Source organism: Brachyistius frenatus, unplaced genomic scaffold (genome assembly GCF_029030835.1).
Source record: "Brachyistius frenatus isolate BFR_SWC_R1_liver_20210118 unplaced genomic scaffold, ASM2903083v1 Contig_20, whole genome shotgun sequence".
NCBI classification, from domain to species: domain Eukaryota; kingdom Metazoa; phylum Chordata; class Actinopteri; family Embiotocidae; genus Brachyistius; species Brachyistius frenatus.
The window spans coordinates 1,443,308-1,470,267 of record NW_027210619.1 but is presented as its reverse complement, the minus strand read 5'-3'; the positions used below and the strand labels follow the sequence as shown (position 1 = coordinate 1,470,267).

General features: G+C 41.9%; 2 protein-coding genes across 9 annotated transcripts; both read right to left on the bottom strand.

Moving 5' to 3' along the window:
* Positions 1-1,119: 1,119 nt before the first annotated feature.
* On the bottom strand, positions 1,120-13,274 carry cacng6b (calcium channel, voltage-dependent, gamma subunit 6b). Its single transcript, XM_069695763.1, is given in 6 exon segments — positions 1,120-3,972; positions 4,154-4,291; positions 7,669-7,743; positions 10,214-10,510; positions 10,513-10,941; positions 13,225-13,274. Coding segments are annotated over 5 exon segments (795 nt in total). The 5' UTR covers positions 10,577-10,941; positions 13,225-13,274; the 3' UTR covers positions 1,120-3,751.
* Positions 13,275-16,477: 3,203 nt separating this feature from the next.
* On the bottom strand, positions 16,478-26,319 carry u2af2a (U2 small nuclear RNA auxiliary factor 2a). Of its 8 annotated transcripts, none has more exons than XM_069695753.1 (14): positions 25,722-26,319; positions 24,344-24,485; positions 23,802-23,846; positions 23,183-23,248; positions 22,531-22,566; positions 21,371-21,474; positions 20,999-21,150; positions 20,722-20,838; positions 20,455-20,611; positions 20,257-20,336; positions 19,690-19,812; positions 19,527-19,613; positions 18,730-18,978; positions 16,478-18,594 (listed from the first exon to the last, which is right to left on the bottom strand). In XM_069695753.1, exons 1-14 carry the CDS (start codon positions 25,768-25,770, stop codon positions 18,460-18,462), a joined length of 1,542 nt encoding a protein of 513 aa, XP_069551854.1. In that variant the 5' UTR covers positions 25,771-26,319; the 3' UTR covers positions 16,478-18,459. The 8 variants fall into 8 exon arrangements, with proteins under 8 accessions (XP_069551854.1, XP_069551855.1, XP_069551858.1 ...); XM_069695754.1 differs by having other exon boundaries at positions 20,473-20,611; XM_069695757.1 differs by lacking the exon at positions 23,183-23,248.
* Positions 26,320-26,960: the final 641 nt, after the last annotated feature.

Here is a 26,960-nt window from a genome sequence, read left to right as displayed (position 1 = left end):
TTGCAAGGGAATGATCACTGTCAGGAGACTGGCAGCTGGAAGACTCCCTTCATAGATAAGAGATGACACTTCAGATGCATTAAGGCAGGGGCAGGGCGAAGCAGTGTCACATCCTCGAAAAGGGGCCTGAGATTCCAACAGTACTCCTAAACCCGGAGGATTAGTTGTACAGAGTGCCGTTTCCTGCTATTATCATACCTACTGCGATCTAGTAACGGTAACAGTGAGGCTATGATGACAGATCAAACTCATAAAAGCAGAAGAACAAGGGTGTCAAAGCAAACCAATCAAATATCTATTATATAGGCACCATTCTTATTCACAGCCTCGGCTGATACATTTTAAAATCATCATTAATGCTTTGGTAATAAATCAATATTGACCGGCCTTCATTCTCTTTGAATGTCCTTCTTTAATCTACTGGACCTCCATCAAAAATTCTAGGAAGTCCTATTCCACTTACAAACATGCAACTGGTGCCAATGCACCACTTGTCTCACAGTCTCAGCAGAACTATTAACAGCTATATATACAACCAGGATAGTGTGTCATGTGGATTCAGTTTCTGCCCACTGGGAGTTAGAAGCGTGTGTGTGTGTGTGTGTGCGTGCGTGCGTGTGTGCATGTGCATGCGTGTGCATGCGTGCACGTGTGCATTTGTGTGCAGGTGGGCATGTGAGTGTTTGTGACTGTCTGGATGCCATTTACTCCCCATGCAGCTAGCTGGGTGTGAGAGTGGTTATTGGGAAATGTCTGTGCTGATCAGTCAGTTGTCTGGTACAAAGAGGTTGGTGGTATGGTGGAGGAGTGACCGCAGGCCTCCCCTGGAGACAGCAGGGAAAGTGACGCAGTGAGGTCAGGGTTGGAGGAGGAGAGGGCACAGAGGTATGATGATAGGCTGGGGGGGGTACATGGTTGAAATTCAAGGATAAGGTTTCCAAACCTCTGCAGTGAAATGCATTGCGATGAGCTCTGGCCTAATTATAGAGGAGTGGGTCTGGGGGATGGGGATGTTTGGCAGAGAGGTTAGGAGTCACACTGTGAAAGGGTGGAAATGGGTGAATGTCAAATTGGAGGGCAGACAGGGTGGCATGCCAGCAAACCAAAGGGAGGCAGTCATTTTATGTCAAATCGGTTTAATAATGAGCGAAACTGGTGCCACATACTGTACACATGTAAGAAGAACAGAGCATTTCCTGCCAGACAGACAGTGTGAGCATCCTATGACAAAGATAAACCGCCTTTACTGCATACATACTGCAAATAAAGTGACAGGAGAAAACATTACAATCAGTGACCTTTCACAAAACACAATTATTTTATGTACAGCATAGAGCTTATTAAGTGAGTCCATACAATTCTGATATACAAAATGGTATTTTAATCCATTGTCACAGTTGATTATGTTCATTTTACGTTCATCTGATACACTGAAGCAGCATTCACCCAACAACTGTAAAAGACATATAAGAAATAATGACTAAGGCCTCTTGTTTATCAAGTGTTGTTATATAGCTTCATAGGATTTACTGCTAGAATATACTGTCTTATTTTATTTATATAGCAACATGTTACAAATATAATGGGTCATTGTTTTGATAGTAATCCGGACAGCCTCCATGCATTATCAAAAACATAGAAAGTGTTTGCTGATACCTGATATTAATACTTTCTGATAGTCAGACTATTTCTGCCTGAAGAAAATGATGAAAAGATAATTATGATATGAATTATAAATAAAAACAGGATAACTTGAAATCTTTTGACTTAACATGCATAATTTTGACCCATTCAGTCAAAATTTTGACTTTCCATTTCATAATTTGTGTTACATCCTCAAAAGAAGAAGACATTTAAGCAAGGGCCTCAAAACAACATATGCGGGGGTGGATAAATAAGTTCTGAGACTGCTCCTTTTGTGGGCGAACAATGCGTAGCAGCGTGACGTGCAATGAGCGGGAGGAAGGTATAACCCTAATGAGTAAGTGTTAAATATTTTGTTGCTTGATCAAAATCTGCACCACAGTTAAAAAAAAAAAATGTGTGAGCAGTGGTCCGGGTGCGTTGGTGATGTCTTATGCACCTGAAATGTGAGCAGTGAGCACACATTAAAGTTTGTGACAAATGATTGGGAAAAAGAAAGAAGCAGCAGGGAGGAAAAATCCAGCGAGTTGGTGTGGTAGAGAGCGATGCTTGTGTTATTGTGGGTGAGAAACCTGCGCATTTTTAACGCACTGTGAGAAGGCCCATTGTCATTTTGGAGAACCGAAGTGCCATCGCGCCACAGTTCAGGTCATTTTTACTTAATGTTTTTCCTCACATGCCTCAGAAGTTCACAGGAGGACTCAGTGTTGACAGTTTGACCCTGGCAGACAAATTCATGGTGCACAACCCCCCGAATACCAAAGAAAATCCACCTGGTTGCGCTACTGACCTGATGCGCCTTTGGGTTTTGGACAGTGACGTTCTGTCTTCGGAAACACGAATGTCATTCAGAACATCTCTCTCGGCTCATTGTTTCATTGCCATAGGCTTTTTGAAGCATTTCAAGGGTCTCCGCTGCTGATTTTCAGAGTTGGCCCAAGAATTTGATTTGCAGACATGTCCACAGAGAAATCGCCACGCACACAGACCAGTGCCCACAAAAATGGGTTTAACTCAGGTGCTGATTTTTATCCAGTGCCAAAATTTGTAACACTTACTTATTAGGGTTATACCTTCACTCTGCTATGTGCATGTGGCAGTGCTGCGCATGATTCACTTGCAACAGGAGCAGTTTTCGGAACTTATTGATCCACCCTCATAGTTCTGTTCAAGTGACAAAGTCTTCCAACAACTGTAAATTTTACAGAAGCAAATGAGAAAGTCAGTTAACGTCATCATGGAGCAACAAAGCCCATGTAGGGATGATGTTTGGGTGGGTGGACGGGTCAACAAATCATTAGAGTTTAATATGACAGACTACTGTTCATTTCACATTTTCAACTGGTAATGTTGTTTTAGTTTGACCACAATTGTCTTCTGATCTTAACCACATGTTTATCATTCTAAACATAATGATGGAGGTCAACTATCCTGTTTTTTTTTTAACCTCAACATGATATCCTAAACTACATTTTCATAGATAAAACCAAGCTGATCAGCAGCTCAATTATCTAACAATCTAAACCTTAAACATTGATGTTACATCATAAAACAAATACATTCCTCAACAATGATTTGCAGTGAGAGCACAGAAATATAATCATCCTATTGTTGAATTGAGTGTGTGTGTGGTTTTTATTTTCTTGTTGGCACATCTGGGCTTACATGTAAAACAGACAACAAAAAGTTTTAAAATAGAAAAGTGTCTGAGCAATAAAAAAAAAAAAAAACTTACGCTATTCTAGTCGAAAGACTAGGTTTAAGTGTGGTTGCACAGCTACAGGCCGGCTAACAAGCCTATTGGCAACACTTGTTTAAGTAAACACAACATCCAGCTAAAAAGAGTCAGCAGCAGCTCTGTCGTTCCTTCTATTTTCTACTAAAAATACCAAAAATGTAATATAGCAAAATCTACCTCTGGAGGCCTGACTACGTTGTGAATGTGTTGCTGGCTCCTCTTCATAAACTTGATTAAGACCTTGTGTGACTTCTCTGGCAAATTAACCACCAAGCGGAAGCTCAATGTCACAGCTGTCAGAAGTGGGTTTTTACTTGCTCTCAAACAAGACATCAAGAATACTGTGTGCATATTGCATGCATCCAGCTGCTAGGTGGCGTTGTTTTTGTGTGGCAAGCATTTCTGCCAGGGACTGAAGGGAAGAGAGAGGATGATGAAGAGGAAACCTCCGAAAATAAGAATGGCTCCTGCTGAGCCCACACAGGCAACAGACCAGGACAGCTCATGGTGTAAAGGTATGGAGTGGTCACTGGACATCAAGGCCAGCACAGACTGGTGGAATACCAGGACAGAGAGGAGGACCAGTACACCTACACACATAAATAAAAGTATTGAAAGTCATAACCCACTCATAAACTTTTGGGCCAAACTTAATTTAAATTAGAAACATGGGGGTGATAACCCGAGTCTCTAAAAACTCTACTCTCAAAAGTCTGACGGGCAGCTGTAAAATATTAAGACTATAATCTTAAGAGAAAAGTCAGGTCCTACCAGAGAGGATGAAACAGAAGGAGGCTGGCTTGAGGAAGAACTGCTCTCCTTTGCTGAGGGACATGCCAATACAGAGGGAGCCCATCACCATCATTGTCAGACTCAAAAGGGCCAAGACGGCGGCAGCTAGATTCAGATCTGTGAAGGGGAGCGGAGAGAAATTAGAAAAGGGAATATAAAGTGCAAAAAAAAAGTGTTTGAGGAAATACGTGGAAAAATTAGAGCAGGTAAAGTTGATATCCAGAACTGAATGCGGCCAGAAATCTGAAGCAAAGACAGCAGATGTTAGTTGTTTAATTGAAACAGATATTGCACCACCTCAGTAAGTCTGATTCTGCTAGGATTCTAGTTGATTCTATCCGATGTGTTGGAATACAAACACCATGTTAACTGTGCCACTTCTCACACTGGCTCTATTTGAAACAGATTTTACTGGCATTTAAAGCAAGAACAGGTGCAACCCAAAAATCTGATCAACATTTCACAATAACCAGAGCCAGTTCTGTGTTTTTTTACACTCCACCACATAGTAGATATTATTTGATTAATAAAAAACATAACAGATAACAGGAATGGTCTTGTTAGTGGAGGAGGAAATAAGCCAGATGGAGGTGAGATAAATAACAGAAACCATATTGAAAAGATTGTCAGCAGTTTTGTTTCTGTCTGAATTCAATTTAAATTGTTTTCTTAATCAGACTGCAAAGTGGTAGAAATGACTGTGTTGGTCTATCAACTTGGCAACTATTTTAATCCAGACTTAATTACAATAAAAGTTTGTAAATGTATTGGTTTATTGGTTTATTGCTCAGAGTTAGAATGCTAAGATGCTAAACTAAGGTGAAGACGATAAATATTATAGAGCAACCACTTAGCACGTTAGAATTGAATTCGTTCGCACAAATTAAATAAATAATTCTGACAGTACACAAGGTAAAGTCAGGTATTACAGCCGCAAGTAACATTTGGTGCATCATGTAAGTGCATTTGGTAAGTTAAAGACGTTATGATTATGTAGGCTAAGTAATTTAAGTTATTTGAAACAAATCCTGTGTTTGGTTGGATGCGACCTTCACCCTACACAGATCTCATCACTCTCTTCTACCCTCTTTATACATGCTTGTTCTTTTCACACCTGGAGAGGCAGGCGTACATGCTTTGGTGTTATACGAAAGGCTGCGCTCCACTCCTAATCTTGTTTTACATATTTATATATTTTTCCTATTTTCCAAACATACAATTGTAGGCCACAATTTGAAAATAAACCTTAAAAGACTTGAAACCTGGTTGATGCGAATTAATCATCACACTGAGCATTTATTCACTTTATGCTTTGTGTTGTACCACAGAGTGTTTAGAATAGTCTACCTTGTTGGCGCCTTATAGTGGTTAAAGGAAATTCAGACATCTGAGAGCTGTCTGTACTTTTATGTAAAAACAAAAAGGATTTGGTGATGGTGGTGATATAATTATATTCAAGGTTACAATGCAACTTCTAAAGGCAGTTCTTTCTAACGGGTCTCATACAGTATGTCAAATGTCAGAGGTTCCTTGAATAGATAACCAACTCTGTTTGCTGTACTCTTGACCAAAAGATAAATACAGTGCATCCGGAAAGTATTCACAGCGCTTCACTTTTTCCACATTTTGTTATATTACAGCCTTATCCCAGAATGGATTAAATTCATTTTTTTCCCCTCAAAATTCTACACACAATATCCCATAATGACAATGTGAAATACATTTTTTAGAATTTTTTGCAAATCTATTAAAATCAAAAATGAAAAAATCACATGTACATAAGTATTCACAGCCTTTGCCATGACACTCAAAATTGAGCTCAGGTGCATCCTGTTACCACTGATCATCCTTGAGATGTTTCTACAACTTGATTGGAGTCCACCTGTGGTAAATTTAGTTGATTGGACATGATTTGGAAAGACACACACCGTCTATATAAGGTCCCACAGTTGACAGTGCATGTCAGAGACACAAACCAAGCCATGAAGTCCAAAGAATTGTCTGCAGACCTCCGAGACAGGATTGTATCGAGGCACAGATCTGGGGAAGGGTTCAGAAAAATTTCTGCAGCATTGAAAGTCCCAATGAGCACAGTGGCCTCCATCATCTGTAAATGGAAGAAGTTTGGAACCACCAGGACTCTTCCCAGAGTTGACCGCCCGGCCAAACTGAGCGATCGGGGGAGAAGGGCCTTAGTCAGGGAGGTGACCAAGAACCCGATGGTCACTCTGACAGAGCTCCAGCATTGCTCTGTGAAGAGAGGAGAACCTTCCAGAAGGACAACCATCTCTGCAGCACTCCACCAAGCAGTCTGGTAGAGTGACCAGATGGAAGCCACTCCTCAGTAAAAGGCACATGACAGCCCACCTGGAGTTTACCAAAAGGCACCTGAAGGACTGTCAGACCATGAGAAACTAAATTTTCTGGTCTGATGAAACAAAGATTGAACTCTTTGGCCTGAATGCCAAGCGTCATGTTTGGAGGAAACCAGGCACCGCTCATCACCTGGCCAATACCATCTCTACGGTGAAGCATGGTGGTGGCAGCATCATGCTGTGGGGATGTTTTTCAGCAGCAGGAACTGGGAGACTAGTCAGAATGGAGGGAAAGATGAATGCAGCAATGTACAGAGACATCCTTGATGAAAACCTTCTCCAGAGCGCTCTGGACCTCAGACTGGGGCGAAGGTTCATCTTCCAACAGGACAACGACCCGAAGCACACAGCCAAGATAACAAAGGAATGGCTTCGGGACAACTCTGTGAATGTCTTTGAGAGGCCCAGGCAGAGCCCAGACTTGAACCCGGTTGAACATCTCTGGAGAGATCTGAAAATGGCTGTGCACCGACGCTCCCCATCCAAACTGATGGAGCTTGAGAGGTCCTGCAAAGAAGAATGGGAGAAACTGCCCAAGAATAGGTGCCAAGCTTATAGCATCATACTCAAAAAGACTTGAGGCTGTAATTTCTGCCAAAGCTGCTTCAACAAAGTATTGAGCAAAGGCTGTGAATACTTATGTACGTGTTATATTTTCGTTCTTTATTTTTAATAGATTTGCAAAAATTTTAAACAAACTATTTTCACTTTGTCATTATGGGATATTGCGTGTAGAATTTTGAGGAAAAAAATGAATTTAATCCATTTTGGAATAAGGCTGTAACATAACAAAATGTGTAAAAAGTGAAGCGCTGTGAATACTTTCCAGATGCACTGTACAGTATGTATAGATGCGTTTTACTGATGTTAGCATTAAGTCTCAGCCAGCTAATTTTCAAACTGCACTGAAACCAGTGGCTCCCTGGGCAGCAACGTAAACACATTAATCAGCCTGATAGCTTATGGCTTGCTTTGGAAAATGGGTGGCAGTGGAAGTTAATTGGCTAAAACATGCAATAACCACCAGTACGGTCCTGTGAGCACCACAGAGAGCATCTTTATTGATAGTAGCTGTTGGTGTGTACAGGAAAAAGTGCGGGGGAAAGTATAATGTCTCACTCTTGTTAGTCGTCTTCTTGAACATGACTGCGTTCTCCCCAGAGGTGAAGAATTTGAAGTAGGTGCAGTTGGAGTCTGTGGGTATAAAGAAAAGATCAGAAAGACACACACACACACACACACACACTCCTATAGATGGCTGCTGGTCTTCTCTGATGTTCCTACTATGCATCCATGCACTCTGTCCTTCCAGGCATCATTCCTATTTATATCCAAGTGTCGAGCATTAGCTGAAATACTCTGAGACACACACATACTGTCCAGCACTGCACATATGGTGCCGCCAGAGAGGGTGAGAGATGGTAAAACACTAAGGGTGGATGGCAGAGGGGGGAAAAAGGGGTAGGCAGGGAGAAGGGGCAGATGGAGGATAAAGGAGAGACATCGCTACAGAAGAGGGAAAGAGGATGTTTGGGCTGATGCAAGAAGTATGGATACAGGCTCAGAGGATGAGATAGAGGGAAAGGGAGTAGTGGGTTGCAGGCAGATGGAGGGGTGGTGAGTGAAGGGAAGGAGAGAGGGGAGCCACAGATGGAGAAGGAGGTGAGGGGAGCAGAGGATGTCAAGAGGGGGAGGAAACACAGAGGGGTTGGTTAATACTTTATAATATATAATAGCAGATATAGACTCTCCCTCAGTCCCTGTCTGTCCCTCTTCTTCATTCCCCCCTCTCTATATTTAGACAAAAACTGTGAAGTAGTCAGATTCCACTTGGCTTCGCAAGCGCAGTGATGACTTTCAGCCACTGAAAATGATGTGGTCCAAGATGACCACATGCATGTACACACACACGGTAACACATTTCTTCCACACACAAATATGCCAGTGCCTGAGCATATTTGCAACCGTTTTTCATTGAAACAGACCCACCATTTATCAGCCTACTGATTTTGTAACACATTATGCTATCACAGTCAAATGGTTTGTCTCTCGCTTCCCCTGCTGAGACTATAATTATTGAGCCGTCATGTTCCTTTCCAGCAGGCATCGAAGATGGATAGCTGGTCTCGAGATGACAGACAGGGCATCAGCAGGCCGCACTTTGCTCGGGACGGCAGCCAGAGGCATGTAAACAGGGATGTGAAATGGAGAAGCAGAGATGGCAAAAACAGTTGTTTTCCTACAAACATGATGAGCCCACGGCCATCTGCGACAGGCGGCGTGGGCCAACAGTGTTAGGACGTGTGAGGGAGATTGTCAGAAGCATACTGGCTTCTCTCACACACCAACAGACCGTCTTGAAGTCATATCTACGAGCTACAAGCAGCCAGAGATTCAGAACACTTGAGCAGGAAAGATGTATTAGTCCTTGAAATCTGGACAGAAAAACAATGTCAAGACACATCATTCAAGGTGATATATGAGAATAATCTTCAGGCATATATGGGATATCTATATCTATATGGGAGTCTGTAGGTGGAGACTTTTTGGTTTTCCCCCAAGCTCTGCTGTGTCTCTGCAGATTCCCTGAGACAGGCAGTGATTCCAGTAGCAGCATCTTGTGCCTATCTATATCTTCCAATACCTGCCTCTCTCCATCTCTGGACTCCCTTTTCAGACAGAAATAGGTCATTGTGCAGATAATCGACGCACTCTGGTGAACCTAACCACGGTCAAGTTGAATAAAGTGCTTTTTGAAAGGAGCTGTCACAACTCTAAACACGGATGTCCGTCAACACAATAAACCTGTGGTCTGCCCCTTTATCACCTATCTGTACTGTGTGTACAACAGCAGATGATCAGGTAAGAGAAAACCTTACTATTAATAACGCTTCATTCCACAGATCATGTCATAAATGACAAAGAATATATTATATATTGTACCTGCGTACTGCTTTGTGTTGTTACGGGACTGTAGGGGGAGTAGACCTGAAAACAGCCTCCCTGTAGTTGTGTACTTCGTTCCATTGGATCTGTTTCCAAACATCGTATGTCTTTAATGATTCAATTTGCACATTATCTGTAGGATGACCTAGATACATATGTATGCAGCCGGCTTCACATAGCCAACTATCCCCTCTTTATTCTTTTACATTTACATATTCATTTACAGTGGATTTGTGCATACACAGGGGAAAAAAAACTTTAAATGTATACAAGAAATCATACATATGTTGCACAGAAATCTGAAGACTGTCTTGGGAGGATGCAAATTATTTTCATTAAACTTAGGTCTTCACAGGGCTTTTTTCTCATGGGCTCAGATATAAAAACCTACAGATGTGAGCATATTCCCGAATCGCATCATACATCATATTAGTTATGGCTGCTCCCTCTGTTTTCACATCAGTGGTGATGGCAAAGAAAATTTGTGGCAATTAAATGTACATGTTTTTCCTCAGTGATGTCAACAACTTCTCGACAACCTTTCAACAACACCTTTTCTGTTAATCCACTTTTATACTGATGCACACGGTGTAACATGGACGCAGCCTCATGGTGCATTGCAGAAAAGCATCACCTGCTCAACTCCTAGACAGCACAGTAAGCAGACAGACAGATGAATACACACTCATAAAAGACACACACCAGCCAGAGGTCTCACCTCCAGGTAGTTCAGCAGGGCCGCAGCTTGTCCTCTCTGGGTCTATGTCAGCCACCCATAGGGTGCGGATGCAGCCCTTCCACAGGCCATAATGGGCCATCTGGCAGGTCTGGTTGCCACTGAAATTCTTTGGTTGGGCCAGCTCTACCCAAAACTCTGTCCCCATGCCCAACACCGTCAGGGTTACACCAACGATAGACACGAAGAAGGCCAGCTTGATCTTCCCCTCCTGGCTGTCACTCATCTTGTGGATCCGTCTCTGTCCTCTTCCCCCTTTCATTCCACCCAAACCCCCCCTTGTCCAGCCCCTCCCACCCCGATGCGACCCTCCTCATCCTGCTGAACAAAGAAGTTGGACCACATACTGATGTCAAGGGGCCAGAGCCGAGGAAGGCCGGGGACTGGGAGACTTGGGATGAAAGTTAGAGGAGCAAATGATAGATGAAAAGATGGAATAGGTTAACAAGAAGAAAATGGTGAGAAGTTCAGGGTTTGGACATTTTAAAAACAGTATATTAAAGGGTAAACAGCTATCAGTTATCCTGTGATGAACAGGTAAATAAACAAGATCAAGTAAAAATAAAAGGGCTGGACACTTTAATTTGACAAAAAGAGATGTGAATAGAGCTCCACTGAAGTAGGTGAACGGATGAAGTAAGGTAATGATAAAATGGGAAGAGACAGAGGCGAGGACCAGGAGAGCCAATGTCTGTTTTCCGTCCAGTCCTCTGAAATAGAGAGATGAAACAGAAAGATGAAAGAGCAGCCAGCATATGCTTCACCAGAGCAAAATCCTTTCATCACCAGCGTAATATTTAATTTCCAACAGCTTTATCAGCATCTACAGTATTCCCTCCCTAAAAGCCATACGACATGCTCTCAGCCAACAATAGATAAGCCATATGGCATTTCCCTGAAAGGCAGATTTTGCTTCAGATGAAGAAACAATTGGGCTGGATGAGCTCGTGGAGTGGGTTCGTGCCGGGTCAAGGTGAGCGATAACACCACAGCACCTACTAGGCCACCCATATTCTATTTTCCCAGAGGAGTTTACAGCAGATCTTTTCCCAGAGCAGATACACTAGCTGTGGCTGAGATACAGATCCCCTTGGATCTGAGGGGATAATGGGTTGCCACAAATATATCTCCCATCCGGCACTACGTGTACCAGGAAACACTGGGATCCTGCAGCTACGACTGTTCACATGCATGTGTGTTTCTGTGTGTGTGTATGTGTGTGAGAGAGACATGCACTGTAGTTGAGTCCTGGCTTGTAAAGTTGTTCCTATTATTCCAAATTATTCCAATTTGGAGCGGTTTAAACAATGCAAGAGACAGGCACAGCGGTGTCGCCAGTCTGTGCAGGGTGCATGAGAGGTGATAATTCAAGCTTGAACCTTCTGACAGAGTCAGGGGCTGCAGTAATTAACTCTGCTGTGCAGTCCAACAGGTCACAGAGTGGAGGCAAGAGGTTTGGCCAGTTAGGCAGGCAGCACCAGCAGGCCACACACAGTTGGCGGATCACTTAATTGAGAGCTTTGCACTGACAGATAGAGGTTGTTTTTTTTATAGGCACCACACCACATGAACCCAAGTCCTTTGTGTATATTTTTCAGTGTACAACTATGAAAGAAACAGTTTTCAAAGTCAGAATTTTGAAGCATCTAAAGTCTGAGTAATATTATCAAAACAGTTTAAAGTAATAACCAGAAGAAGAAAAAAAACAAAAAAAACATTGATCTTTGATCATAGTAGTAGATATATGAGTTATTTAGAACTGAAACAATTAGAATGAAGGACAAATATTTAACCAACAACTACAGGACATGTTGAAAGATATTGGAGTTATTCTTTTAAAAACTCCAATTATCTCCTTCCAGGCTTCATGACATCACAAACTAAGGATATTTGAGTTTTAATGAAAAAAAATGTTTTGAAGACATCATCCTTTGCTTTAGAACTTATAAGTACATAATTATCAGTTGATAAATATTAATATTTGTAATTGTACAAAAATAAGTGTTAGTTACAGACATAGAATAAAATTATGACAAAGTTTTTAAGAATATTTTCAGGTACAGACATTCTTTACCACATAGAAAATTTGTGCAAAATAAGATACATATCCAACTGTTACGCATTTCATTTGAGTAAATTCGTCAAACGCGTAAAGCACAAATTTAGATACATTATTGCGGTAGCTGTAATCAAAAGGCTCTGAGAGAGTAAACATATTTGCTGAAGAACATCATGTGATACAACTGAAAGCTCTAGGCCAGCAGGAAATGGGCCTTCTGATTAGAGGTGTTTTGACAACTGATTGTGTCCAATTTTAATTACAACATACTCATACTAATTAATTTGGAGCACAGAGCAGTAACATGATGAGATTACATCATCACAATATGATTCTGCCAAGTCGATAAACAATGTTGTCGATTTATCACGCAGCACTAATTATAAAGATATATATATATATAGAGAGAGAGAGATACAATCTGCTTACAATAAAAGCTGACAAAAAAAACAACAGATATTTGCATGTCACTAATGAACCAAAAGTCTCTGTTAGACGGCCCCTCCAATATTAGGTGTAATAAAGAATATCAAGACTGTGCTGCTGACAGTCAAGTTTATAGTCATAGAATTCCAAACCTTGATCAAATTACAACCATATTAAAACCACATGATGATCAGCGGGGTCAGAGACCTCAGGCTGAGGGCAGATAACACAAACAAGTGCTGACTTTGTAATAAAAGATCACCTACAGCAGTGTTTACACACTCATGTAGTTAATAATGTCGTGAAAGGTGCTATGGTGCGCCAACCTAAACTCTACAGCAGCGGAGCAGAGGAACAATTTGTGCACACAGATGCATTTTATGTTGTAAAAATTAGGAAGTCTTACAACCGTTTCAACACTGACAGCCACCGGCACCCGTTTGACATGTGGGAATAAGAAAGCAATGGCTGACTAATGCACTTTATTGAAAAGAAGGAGAAGTCTGACCTGTTTGGTGTGTGTTGTTCAGTTCAGGAGGAAGAGACGCTTGAAACTTAATAGAGGGGGAGAGTCAGGGAGAGAGAGGAGGGGTGAGGTGGGGGGGGAAGGGGTGGGTACATAAGAGTTATGGAAAGTGAGTGTAAAGGGGTGGGCTGCAGTCTGGTTGGTTAACACTGTTGATGATTAAATGCGTGTACGTTTGTGTCACTGGTGTTTGGCCCCCAGACTGTGCTTGCACCTCGTGTTCAGCGCCCTGTTCATACTCCATACATGTTTGAAATTTTAAATCCACGAGGAAAGGTGCTGCAGGGTGGTCTGCTCACATCATGACAGTCCAGCCAGCATGATTCAAAACATGTCTGTATCTGTGACAGCCTTGCTGCTTGTGTGTGTGTGTGTGTGTGTGTGTGTGTGTGTGTGTGTGTGTGTGTGTGTGTGTGTGTGTGTGTGTGTGTGTGTGTGTGTGTGTGTGTGTGTGTGTGTGTGTGTGTGTGTGTGTGTGTGTGTCTATTTTAGACAGCCACCTGTTAATGACATTAAGTAAGGGTGAAGGAGGAGCCTGTGTTTATATGAGGGTCCAGGATAGCATTTTACCGCAACACAATATACTGTGAGTGAAAGTGAAATGGGGGTTTGGAAAGAGCAACACACACAGGGACACATATGGAGAAAGAAAAAGACAAGAGATGGAAGAGAGATAAAAAGAAATAAAAAAAGCGAGAGGATGTCTGAGGTAGATGAAGAAATGGACGACCGTAGCTGAAATGAAGTGGATTAGAGAGGAAAATGAGAATGTGCAACCCCATTTCATTCCTCACTGAACAAGGTCCAGGGAGACTTGAGAGACTCAGCCTGGTCTGTGTGGAAAGCTTTTCTCGCGGCCCAGCCCTGCTTGGCTGTTCTACAGTTTAGGTTACATACGTGGCACAGCAAAAAAAAAAAAAAAAAAAAAAAAAAAGGGGTGGGGGGAGGTGGTGGGTGAAGTAGGGGCAGAGAGGGGATGCAAGCGCAGAGCGAGTCGGGGACAGCAGCGCAGAACAGGAGACAATCAGAGAAAAGGGTCGAAAGAGGCTGTAGGCTGTGACAGAAAAATAAACACCTGCAAATGTCCAGACCAGTCGAACTTCGTTTCTTTCTTTCTTTTTTTTCAGAGGCTGCAGAGAAGCCACGGTGCAGTGTGTGTGTGTGTGTGTGTGTGTGTGTGTGTGTGTGTGTGTGTGTGTGTGTGTGTGTCGCGCGCGCGCACGCACACTTTTTCAGAGAGACATGTTCAACACATGACAGCCGTGATAAATTGCCTCATGCGGAGGACAGCTATCTGTTTTAATCCACATATGTGCGTCTAGTCTTTAAAGTGACTTTGCCTCTAATTAAACACACTATCTCTGCCCCTCCGTCACAAGTGAAAAATAGAGAGTGTCTGCACACGGTCGGAGGCCATCAATAATCTACAGTATGGCCGACGCGAACAATCTTGTCCCTGCATCACTCAAGTGCCCCCTGTCAGCAGTGCAGATTTATGCCGGAGCACTCCGAGCTGCACACATGCATGCTCATGTATGCACCCATGCGCACACGGACCGCACGTGCGCGCGTCACAGCTGCACACATGTCTTATTTTAATGTTGCTAAGTGACTTTGAGTACTTGCCTGTTTAAAGGATACATCTGATGAGATCTGATATTTTTCTTTCTAACAACAACAACAAACTAACAATGAAATGATCAAACTGTGAGTACTGAACGTGTACCCCGGGCCTTATGTAGCGTATCCCGCTATGTCATAGAGCTTTATGTCTACTGAGTGACATCATCACGACCTATAACGTAAGCACTGTAATGTTTTTTTTTTTTTTTTCAGTTGATTCCACATTCATCATTCGGGTGCTTTCATAAATACAAGTTATGTGCTGAATGTTTGAGTAAAGTGTCCAGCTGTTTCTTCAGATAATTTAGCTCCTTTACATTGAAAGAATACATAATTGTGACCCGTTTCAAAGACCTACGTCTTTATTCAAAGTCCTATTGTGATTTATTTTACAGGCTACATCTTAAAAGTCCTTTTTCATGATACATTTCACTTCTTTAACACCCTGTTGCTTAAATACAAGCTGGGCCGTGTTCACAGAGTGCTGCATCCATCCTACTCCAGTGTTGCACTCTCCCCGTGCTGCAGTGTTCTTTCTGAATGAGGATCAATGGGGAGGCACTGCCCAGAATGACAATGACCATCACCAGAGTCGTACACTCGCCACTAGAGGGAGATCACGTGTTTACAATCCTCACTGCAGCATCAGGCCTGGGGAGGTAGCTAATACCATTAAATAGTTCTCATGATAAGCATGCCAGAGTAGATCTATAACAGAGGCGGGTCAGTTTTACATGTTAACCTCTGGTGGATTTGGCTTCAGCTGCATGAGAGCGCTGCTGATTTATCTCTGTCCTCGGGGAGCGACAGTGTTGCATCAGAGGCCCTGCTGCTGGGTTTTGTGCAGCGGGGTGCAGCGATGCAGATGGAGATGGGCAGTAGAGAGCTGACACAGGACATTATTGCATGTCACAGCGTTGTTGCTTTTCTGTTTTACATGGAGTCCCTGTTGAATAAGTCAGACAGGCCTTTATGGGATTCATGGCTGCTGACCAACACTGTGTCCTTAGAAGCAGAAATAAACATTTGCCTGCAGAGGAGAAAATACGAGTTTGAATTTTATGTGCGTAGATTAAAACCTCAACAATAAAAAAAATAAAAAAAATGTGCAGGGTGAGGATAAAAAAAAAAGATCATCTCGACCTTATTTAAGCGAACCAACACTGTTTAAATACACAATATTGCATGACCATTTTTTATTTAAGCCTTGTAGGCCCTTCGAGATGTAATATTAACCAAACACAAAAAGCAGTTGTTTAAGTTTGGACCTTTTGTATCTTATAAATCAAAGTGCATACTTATTTGGAAAACAATATCATATATTGAATTTCATTTGTACAATTTGGCTTAACAAACAAACTGGACAAGTACACAGTATATATACACACACATGTATGTTTATGTATGCCACATTACATAAATGGTGTGTTTTTTGCAAATGTGAAATAGCTCCATCATTTGGACATTACTATTAACTACAAGGTTTGCTAAATATGTCATCAGCTGAATTAAGCTGACTGGACATGGATCCATTCTACTCCATAATTAACTGTGCTCCAGTGTGGGGAGTGGATGTGAGCGAGTGTGAGAGGAAGCACAAAGAAAGCAGTCATGTAAATTCAGTTTTTAATCAACATTTGAAAACAAATTGGACAAATGAAAGACTGCTTCCGCTTTTAGAAACTAAATGTGGCTTTTAGGTTTTTAAATCATTTAAGAAATCACATTTTTTTTTCTCAGAGAAAAAAAGAAAAAGAAAATCAAAGACACCGACACTGAAAAAGCAGATTTTCAGAAAACAAGGAGTAACATCTAAAAAGTGTTATCAGCCGACACAACCTCTCTTCAGCAGTCTTAAGCGACCCAAGTTATCAAATGGAAGCATAGTCTCAAGCCCGTACAGTGTGAACGTGTGGTCCTCCGAGAGTAAAGGGCAGAAGATGAGGGAGGCGAGAGAAAAGCAAATTTGGATTAAGTACATGAGTTTCAAAAATATGAAAACTCATGAAAACCAAACACTAAAGTGAGAAATGATTTTGTTTAAATTCAGCTGTGAGAATCATTTGTCTGCCTGCTTTAAATTTTTCATTGATCTACAAAGAGGCCTAATTTCTAGAAAAGAGATTGCAATTTTACTTTAAATTCTTCAATGTGGAAAAGCCATCGAATAATTTTTGAACAAATTCAGCTGGAGATTAACCGGAAAGAGAAGCTTGGAGGGTTTTGGTTTCAATTTGCAGTACAACATGAGTCGTGGGTGTTAGTCACGTGTTTATTTGGTCTTGTCAAAGAGGTGAGACGTTGCACACAAAAAAAAAAAAAAAAAAAAAAAAAAAAAGAACAACCATCTTACATCCCAAATCTGCTGGGCGACAAGGAAAAATGAGAAGTGACTAAAGTACAAGATAGTGACACAAATGAACATACAGACATCTTTGATAGAGGGGCAAGCCAAATTTCTCTCCATAGCAAATTGACGTGTGATAACATTAAGGCTTGTTGGTAAGGAAGATATATTTTCCCTATTAAATACCAATCTGTTTTCCTCTCCCAGTCTGTCTTTACTTCGTCTTTAATTGAATATCAGGGCTGAAATGCTGAGACAAAACAATCTCAACTTTAAAAAGCTCCTCGCATAAGATGAACGTGAAAGAAGTTACAGAAAATGGTTAAAAAAAAAAAAAAAAAATTTAAAAGGGAAAATCAGACTATCATAACTAATAATGTTCTTGTCTGCAGTTCATGTTATTCTGTGGCCTGGGTACAAGGTGATATTACAGCTGAAATTAGGGAAGCTACACACAGTATCAGAACAATTACAGTTGACATTCAGATAAAGAGTCCAATCAGACAATCTAAGAATCGTCCTGAGGGGGGCAGCAGTCTGATGAAAATGAAGGAACATGAGGAAATGACAAAAAACAAAAATCCAAAAATTCCTTTTGCCTTTCTAATGGTGATGACAAAACCGACATGAATGTTACAGATACTGAATATCTACATTAGATGGTCAAACAAAAATGCCCTCCACCTTCCTCTCCACCTACCCCACATCTGCCTTTCACAAACTCCTGTTTTTAACCCTCTTCTCAATCAGAACCATCCAGTCAGTTCCCTACTGCAACTTCTTCCTAATGTACTTAAAACAGGCTACCTCCATTTAAATACAAACCTTAAAGTGTGGCACCCCCCTCCCTCCCAAAAATGACATCCCTGTCTCACAAAGTATAAAAATTGTTAACCCCACCCTGGACCTATTATTACACACATTTCTCAAAAATCTTTTGACTTCCCCGCCCACACCGCTAGCTCCCACACCTGGCCCCCTCTGTTGTTGACTAAATATAAACCCCACCTATTCTCCTCCTGTTCCAATTATCTTTATTAACTGCTGGACATTTCATGTAGATCTCAAATCACAAGTTGGGTATCACCAAAGTCATTTTTTGAATGACAAATACTCCCAGATCTACCTGAAATGTTGCTCTACTGAATCACTGCGGGGGCTGACTTGGAAATGGGCAGCACACATCCCTATCCCTCCCTCCCTCCCTCTCCCTCCCTCACCCTCCCCCTCTTATCTTCATGCCTCCTCTACCAGAAGTCCCGGCGGTGATAGGCGTCTGGATCGCAGTATTTGGTCACCACCACCCTGTTGGCAAACTTCCTGCCTGTCAGCCCCTGCATGGCCTTCTGGGAGTCAAAAACTGACATGAACTCCACAAAGATCTGTAGAGGGGTACAAAAAAATAAAAATAAATAAACAATCAGGGGGATGACTAACAAATTATAGCATTGTTCATCATTACAGATTCATTAGGACAAATGACAAATTCGGATTACTGAATCAGTAAAAGTTCGTACCTTGCCAGTCCCTGGGACTTCCAGGCCGTCGACAGGTCGAGGGATCTCGATGCTCTTAACTTGGCCGTACTTGCTGCACTCGTCCCTGACGTCCTCCACAATTTCCTCATATTCTTCATCATCCAGCAGCTCCTCTGGGGCCACCATGTTCATCAGACACAGCACCTCAGTGGGCAGGCCGCCCATCTGGGTCACAGAGCTGTTCAGACCTGGAACCTGCAGCGTCACCGGGGTCTGGTTTATACTTGTCTGGAAGAACAGACACAAAAAGGTTAAAACAGGACTACGGTGCATTTCACAACACAGCTTGCTCTAGTATTTATGTCAAGCTGCATAACATCACAATATCATTAAGTGTAGGCCTTATTAGCAAAAACTAATGCGTCATATTTATCATTTTCATATACTGAAGTGGAAAGGGTCCCACTGTTACTACTTAATGTGAGTGGCAACAACTTTAAATGTCACTCAGACTGGTGGGTGTGAAGTTGAATTAATTTTAGGGCAGCGCTCGGCATGCTGCTTGTGCCATGACGTCGAACTCAACTTTGGCACAGATGATTTCAGCACTTGATGTGTCTGCCAAATCTTTTTTGCATCCAAAATGTGCATTAACTTCACTTAACAGAAAATATTTAGACGAGCACTTGTTAACAGTGTGAACAGTTGAAGAGAAGCAGATAATTCGCTGTAGTAGATCAAATAAGCAACTTCTCTTTATCCATTTTAAGAAGCTCTAAAACAGCATCCAGCCGCCCACCACCCTACTGTCATCTGTCCAGCCCCTGGACACTCACCAGAGTGGCGTTCTTGGATCCCACGCTGGCTCTTTGCACCAGGAGCTTCTTGTCTCCCAGCTGCATGCCATTCAGTCCAGCAATAGCCTATAATGATATTAATGTTTAATATCATGCTTTCAAAAACCCATCATAAATATGACATTTTATTTCTTCTGGTTACCTGGTCATTAAGGTTGACGTCAACATATTCACAGAAGGCATATCCTTTGGATAGGCCTGTGGCGCTGTCCTTCACCAGGTTAAAGGCCTTCAGAGGGCCAAATGACGTCAACAGCTCCTTCACCTGAGACAAAGAAGAGTCCGATATTTCCAAACGTTTCCACTAACTCCAGACATCCTCGTCAAGACTCCCAGTTTATTATTGCCACTGATGATGGGGCTACATCTTTGCATGCTAAAGTATAATATGATCATTTTTCTATTGACATGTCCCCCTCAGTATTTAAACAGTAACTTTGTTTTTGTGTTTCAATATCGATGAAAATGTAAAAGAAATGATTAATATTTGTATTAAAGAGAATGCCGTGAAAGGGTAACGTGGGGCTCTTTGAATTCCCAGACCAGCGATCAATACGGGACTCCTCGCATAATTTAAGGAAAATATTACAAATACAACAATACTAAAATCCATGTCTAGGGTAATTAATACCGTTTTAGAATGGGAAGTAAGTGTATTTTGCTGTACAACTGTTGGATGTTTGCTGTAACCCAGTCTGGAAACACTGACCTGGTCATCATTCAGGTAGTTGGGCAAGCCGCCAATGAAGAGCTTGTGAGCTGAGTCTGGCACCACTGTGGACACCACACCTACGCAGGGTACAGAAACAACAGCAGGAAACATAAAATGTGAAGCAAAGAGTAAGCCCATGTAGAGAATAATTTAGATTACTCATGAATTATGCCACAAGTACTTAAGGTTAAAAACCATTAATTGTCTGTGTACCAGGCACATAGACACTGGGGTTCTCGCTCATGCCGGGCAAGGGCTGGTAATCATGGGGACGGCGGATCTTGAGACTCTGGCCTTGAAAGATGATGCCATCAAAGGCCATTGCCTGTGTTGTTTCATCCACTGAACGGAACTACACAGAAACAAAATAACAGTCGATTCAATTCAAAACAATATCTTTAAACCAGGATTCATTGTTAAACCCACGGAGAACAAATTATGTTCACGAGGTTATCGGCGAACCTCAAGGAAGGCAAAATTCTTATCCTGGTTGATCTGTACTGCAAGGACAGGGTTTCCAGGGGCCTGAGTAAGACCACCCAAACGCATCTGGGCATTGAAGAAGTCCATCATTGACTCCTACGCAAGCAGGGAAAAAAACAAAAATGAAACAGAGTTAATATCTACATTCATTAAATTAACTTAGAATATTATGCTACACGCGGACGAAAGAGACAGGCGAGTTACTCCAAGATGTTCATAACCTTGGACCAAAAGCTACTTTGGACCCGTTACTCACCTCTGTGATCCCAAAGGGGATGTTTCCCACGTAGAGCCGGCGGGCCTGCCGGGTCATCTGGCTGCCCACGACAGGTACAGGGGTGGGAGTAACAGCCAGGCCATCTGGAGTCATGGTCGGCAGGAGGGCTGTGGCTGGGATCTGCCCTGCAGCTGGAGAGCAAAGACAGGGAATGTTCAACAACATAATAATGATCTTTTTATCCAACTATAGTGCACCTTAAATGTGCACATTAAAGACATGCCTCAGTGAAGTAAGGTAGCACTACCTATTGTAACATAATATATCGGTTACGATGAAATGAGATTTTAACTCTGAAGGCAGGAAACCCAGAAAACTGACCCACTAACAGAAGAAAACTACGACAGTTACCTTGCATTGCTTTGTACTGCATGGGAGTGATGTGTTCGAAACCAGGAGGAGGGACATCCCAGTACTTCTTCACCTTCTTCTTCTTCTCGCGGTGGGGAGAACGGCTGTTTGAGAAAGAGGAAGAAATTTGAAGTAAGAATAAAAATGAACACGCAACTCATATCCGTCATTGGCTCAGCAGTGAACTACTAGACCAGGCGATGGATCATGTTTTCAGAAATACAGTGAACCCTCGCTATAACGCGGTTCACTTTTCGCGGTCTCGCTACTTCACGGATTTGCATCGTGCATTGTGTTCTGCATTCTGATTGGCTAAACAGTCTCTCCGCTTCTTCTCTACCTGTTTGTCAATAACGTTGCGGTTTAATATGTACATGTACGTAAAACAGCTTGCCAAATTAAAAATAATCGATGGTGGCATGTCGGTTTATAAGAATCTTTTTGCCCAGAAGAAAAAAGAGCGACAACAACTACCGATAACTATGTTCTTCTCTCGAAAAACCACACCTGCACCGCCGGCTTTAGAAGAAAGAACCGCTCCGGAGCGGAGTCAGGATGCAGCGGCTCAGTCAGAAGAGTAGTGAAATACACGAGTCACTATTTGTCCGACTGTACTTTGTATTTGTTTTCATAATCATTTTTCATTTCCTCCCGTTCTAATCCAATGACTCGGGTCGCAGTGGGGCGGTGCCGATCTCAGCAATTTGAAGCCTTCAGTTCGTATTGATGATTAAAATTATTATTTTACAGTACAGTAGTTATTTGTTAAAAAAAACACATTTATACAGTACTTTTATTTGTTAAACAAATGCTTGGGCTTGTAAAAAGGTTTTGTTCTTTGGTTTCAATGTATTATGGAGTATTTCATTGTATAATAATTGTAAAAAAAATAAAGGTTCCTACTTCACGGATTTCACCTATCGCGGTCTCTATTTGGAACGTAACCCCCGCGATAAACGAGGGTTCACTGTATACAACAAAATGTAACTTTTGAGGGGGGCTGCATCAATCAAGCATTTTAAAACTGATGGTAAGGAAGGGATAGAAACCCCCATCCAGGCAGGTAACTACACAATAAGTAAATGGTACATAGAATCAGAGCCAGGTCATTGTATTGCAGTTGCTGCACAAACCAGCTTTGTGTTATTTTGCTGTATTACCTTCCAGCATTGTCCTGGGGGTAGCTGGTTGGTGAGCTGAAATGACATTGGAAGGGTTTCACATTTCTCTCAAATAAACATCACATTAACCAACATTTCCACTTCACAAAAGGAGAACCTGAATCTCGATGGCCCTAATCGAATACAAAAAAAACTAATCAGGAGCGCTGGCGATCTATGCGTTTCTAAAAGTGAGTCATTCATTGAGCCTCACAGCTGACATGCAATACCACTGATAAACAACTAAATGCAATGAAAGCAGAAATGTTATCTTCAAAACGCAGCAGCTGCAAAGGGGAGGGGTCAGACTTTACATCTTCTGACCGGGGGCTCACACTGCATAACTGCAAGACGTTTTACGAAGAGAAACTGTCACACCAGAGATCACATTCACAGCCAACAACAAGCAGAGTTGACAAGCATTAAAAGTCCCCGACAGAAGGAATATAGTAAAACAGATATCACAGAGATGTCTGGTTTTAAACAAAAATCTGCAATTTGTGTAATGTAACCCTGAGATGACTACCAATACCCGATTTACTGTAATTTTCAAAAGCTAGCAAGCTCGACACTTTATCATGAGCAAAAAGATATACAGGTGTTATGTGTACAGGAGCTTGTGAGGTTGCCTGACAACAGACAGGCTTGTCACCTTGGTATCACAGCCGCTGTTCTGGGAGGAACTCGCACCTGAATGAAAATGTTCTCAGCGACAGGCCTGAAGAGATTTCATCAAACACAGACTCAGGCTCATCGTGAGACAAAACACACACGTACTAAGTGGGAGCATGTTTCAAAGACATTAGATATTATGCAACACCAGAGAGAATATGCAAAGCAGACTTCTATTATTACCAGTGGGTGCGTTTTTGATTCTGGGATGGAGCTGAAACTCTTCATTAAACCCTTTATAACGTTAAGTCTTGACATTCATAAAAACGTTAAGTCGTCAAGGCGGCAAAATTAGTGACAACAGCTGTTGCTTTGTGTGTTCAAAAGTGTGAGGCAAAATTATTACAATGTCATTAGCACCCGTGACAGAGATAATATAAAAATAACAACAGCCAACATAGACAATGTTTAAGTAAACCCGTTAGTAAATTAATATTAACAAACTAAATATTTCATATGCTAAATTGCAGTGAGTTTTCCATGGCCTAAATCACAAAGCCAAACTAGCTCATCTAAAAACAGTAGTCTATGTTTGTGAATTTGCTTTGTTACCCAGAATTGGATCTAACTATAATACTAAGACAGGAAGAAATACCCACGTATGAGAAGATGATGGCAACAGTCTTGGGAGGAGAGGGCTGGCACTTTTATAATCAAGACAAATACATTTACAGTTTAATGTTTTGTGTGCATTTGCTTGAGTGTGGAATTTGCAGCCAATTATTGTACCGCAGTCAACTGGCTAGAAGCCACACTCAAGTCGAGGGCGCAGAGGACTTTTTTTTTTTTCCTTTTTTTTTTTAAATACAAAAAAAAAAATGTGTATGTGCATGTTTAGGTCAATGCCAAATTAAAAAGTGGGTGCATGCTTGTGAAACCCACCTTCGCTCTGAGACAAATGCTGAATGTGATGCAGGCCTTAAAACCCATAACTTTCTTCTTTAATATACCGAGACGATTTCTAAAAAAAAAACCAATATAATCCAAACCATTCTTTGGGGTTACATGTGCTTCAGATACACACTTATATTTGATGTGTGGTAATTATATGATCTTTAAAGGCCAGTATGAAGGGATAGTTGATGATGTATGACCCAGACGTTTTTCACAGCATGTTGGTCCAGGTGTGATTGGTACTAACCTGCGCCTGTGTCTCCGTTCCTTACTTTCCCCACGGCGGTCCCTGCTGCGTCTGTCCCTGTCTCTGCTCCTCCTTTTCCTCTCTCTGCTGCGGCTGCGGGAGGAGGACCGACGGTGGTGGCGGTTCTCTTTGTCCCTTTCAGCTACATGAACAGAGACTTTATTAACTAACAGATCTGTGTGCATATATATATGGAATACACAACTCGCTAGGGCTGGGTAATTTTGACAAAATCAAATATCACACTTTTTTTTATTATTACATATTTCACACTTTTTTTTTTTTTAAACATACCTTGATATTGCAACAATATTGTAGGGCTGACAACTGGTGCTTTCACAAAATCTTTAAATTATATGTTTGATCAATAATCCTCAGTAATGTGTGTAAAGGCAAATTAGAGAACAACTAGAACTGTGTTAGTTCAGAAAATGACATCACTTTAGTGTTATCCAATCTTTAAAACAGGAAAATGACAACAATTATGCCATATCACAATGTCGGAAATGTAAAACAACATCTAGTTTTATATCAAGATACAATAACATATCCAAGGAAATCTACTCAAAGATTACATCTAAATGACTGCTAAATTGACTGGCTTCAGAAACTAGGCAAAAGACAGCTACACAGCTGAGTATAGATTTGTCCAACATACTCTGAATGACATCGCAATACTGAAGTCGATATAGAGTATAACATTTATAACCACAGCTTTGACGGTAGCGGGAAGATACAGACAAGGGTTTAAAATGGAGAAGATTGTAGTTTGATTTTTTTGTTGTTGTTGTTTTCAAATATCACAATATTGTAATCCGAGAAGCTCAAGGGCGCCAATAACCATCATCCATTATCTAAAAACAGTGTGTTGAGTGTAGATCTGGGTTAACGAGAGCTTCGTATGGGATATAAGGGTAGTAGGTTTTGTTGATGGTGTTACCGGTTGGTGGTAAACAGCATCGGAAGTGCTCCGTGAGCGCAACAGCTGCAAATAATGAACGCTAGATGCCCCCACCACCCCACCACCCCCTCAATTATTCAGTCAGCTGGCCCTGGCAGCACCACCGCGAAATAGCCCCCCCCCCCCCCCCCCTTTGCTTTGAAGAAACAATGCGAGTTACCGTTATCTAACTCAGGTGCCGACAACAGCAGGAAAGAAAATAAACATGACATCACTTTACATTCGCCATAATCACCTCATCCGCACAGCCCCATAACATCTCCGAGGGTTTAAAAGACCGCGAGCTTAATCATTTGCTTTACGGTCTTCCAGTCGATAGACATGTCCGCGGTCGGGCTTTCACAGGCGGGCGGACAATTTTCAATCGAAAAAAAGTACCACATCAGTTTTCTGGAGTGCAAAATGGTTTTAATTTACCTTGTTTGTTTTCTGATAGCTGTCTTTCGAATTCGTCGAAGTCCGACATCTCTCGAGCCGAAGGCTGCTACGCTTTCAGGGACTGCGTTGTTCAGTCGGCGGCGGCTAGCTTCAGCTAGCAACAAAGTGAACTGGACTTTTTTTTTTTTTTTTTTTAAACCCCTCGATGGTGTAGCTCCAGTAAGTTAGCGTCAACTAGCAGCTCGCTTCACAACAGACTTATCGAAAAAAGGCGAACTGGCGCGCACATTAGCGGTGTGATGTTTCCTTCACAACGTAACAGACGGAATCATTGAGAAAGGAAACGTGGGTTAGCCTGCTAATGTTAAGCTAACTAGCTTTGTAGCAAAGTCCAGAAGAAAAAGGCCTCCCTTGTGGAAGCGACTACGAACAGCGAATGAATGAGACTTTTTCCCGAGCCTAGAGCCAATCCCGGGGGGTTCGCGGGGCCACGGGGTGCAGCTGTTTGACTTTACAAGCCGAATATACGGTCTTTCATTCGTTTGGAGGTAAAAGAAAACGATTAAGATTTCGGTATGCCCGCTTTTTCGCTCCGTCTCCCAGACACCCCGTGACACCGGAAGTTGATGATCGACACGTTTCCGGTGAGTGACGAAGTAAATGAGCTTATAGCTGCCGCTCCAGAGACACAGAGCAAATGTGAAATGTACCCCCCCTCCCCCCCCGTTTTGTCCAGTGCTTATGCCCTATTGTTAGCCAAGCGAGTATTATGATTCTCCAGAAACAATTGCGTTTTTGGAGGCTTTATAATATTCAAAAAAAAAAAATCATGAAAGTTGGTACACGCGTCTCCCCGGCGAAAAATTGTTTGGTATTTTAGTGGAGTCGCGAGTGGGCGTGGCCAAATGGCTCGCTAGCGCCCCCTACACAGATGCTCAATTTACCTACATGCACGAAATCCGGTGGACACGTGTATCACACGGAGACGTACAAAAAAGGTACATTGCACCATGACGTCAACTCAACAGGAAGTCCGCCATTTTGAATTCAGTCGCCATTTTTTTTTTTTTTTTTTTTTTGGCGATTGGTATATGTTGTACTTTAACAAACTCCTCCTTCAGATTCTGTCGGACCGACTTGAAATTGAGTCTGTGCCCTCTTGACATGTTTGTAATTTTAAGTTATCAAAATAACTTGTTTTCGTCGATCGGTGTGCCCGTGGCGTGGCGGCCAAAAAGTGAGAACCCCAATCCTTCTGGCTGAGAGGTAGCAGTGCTA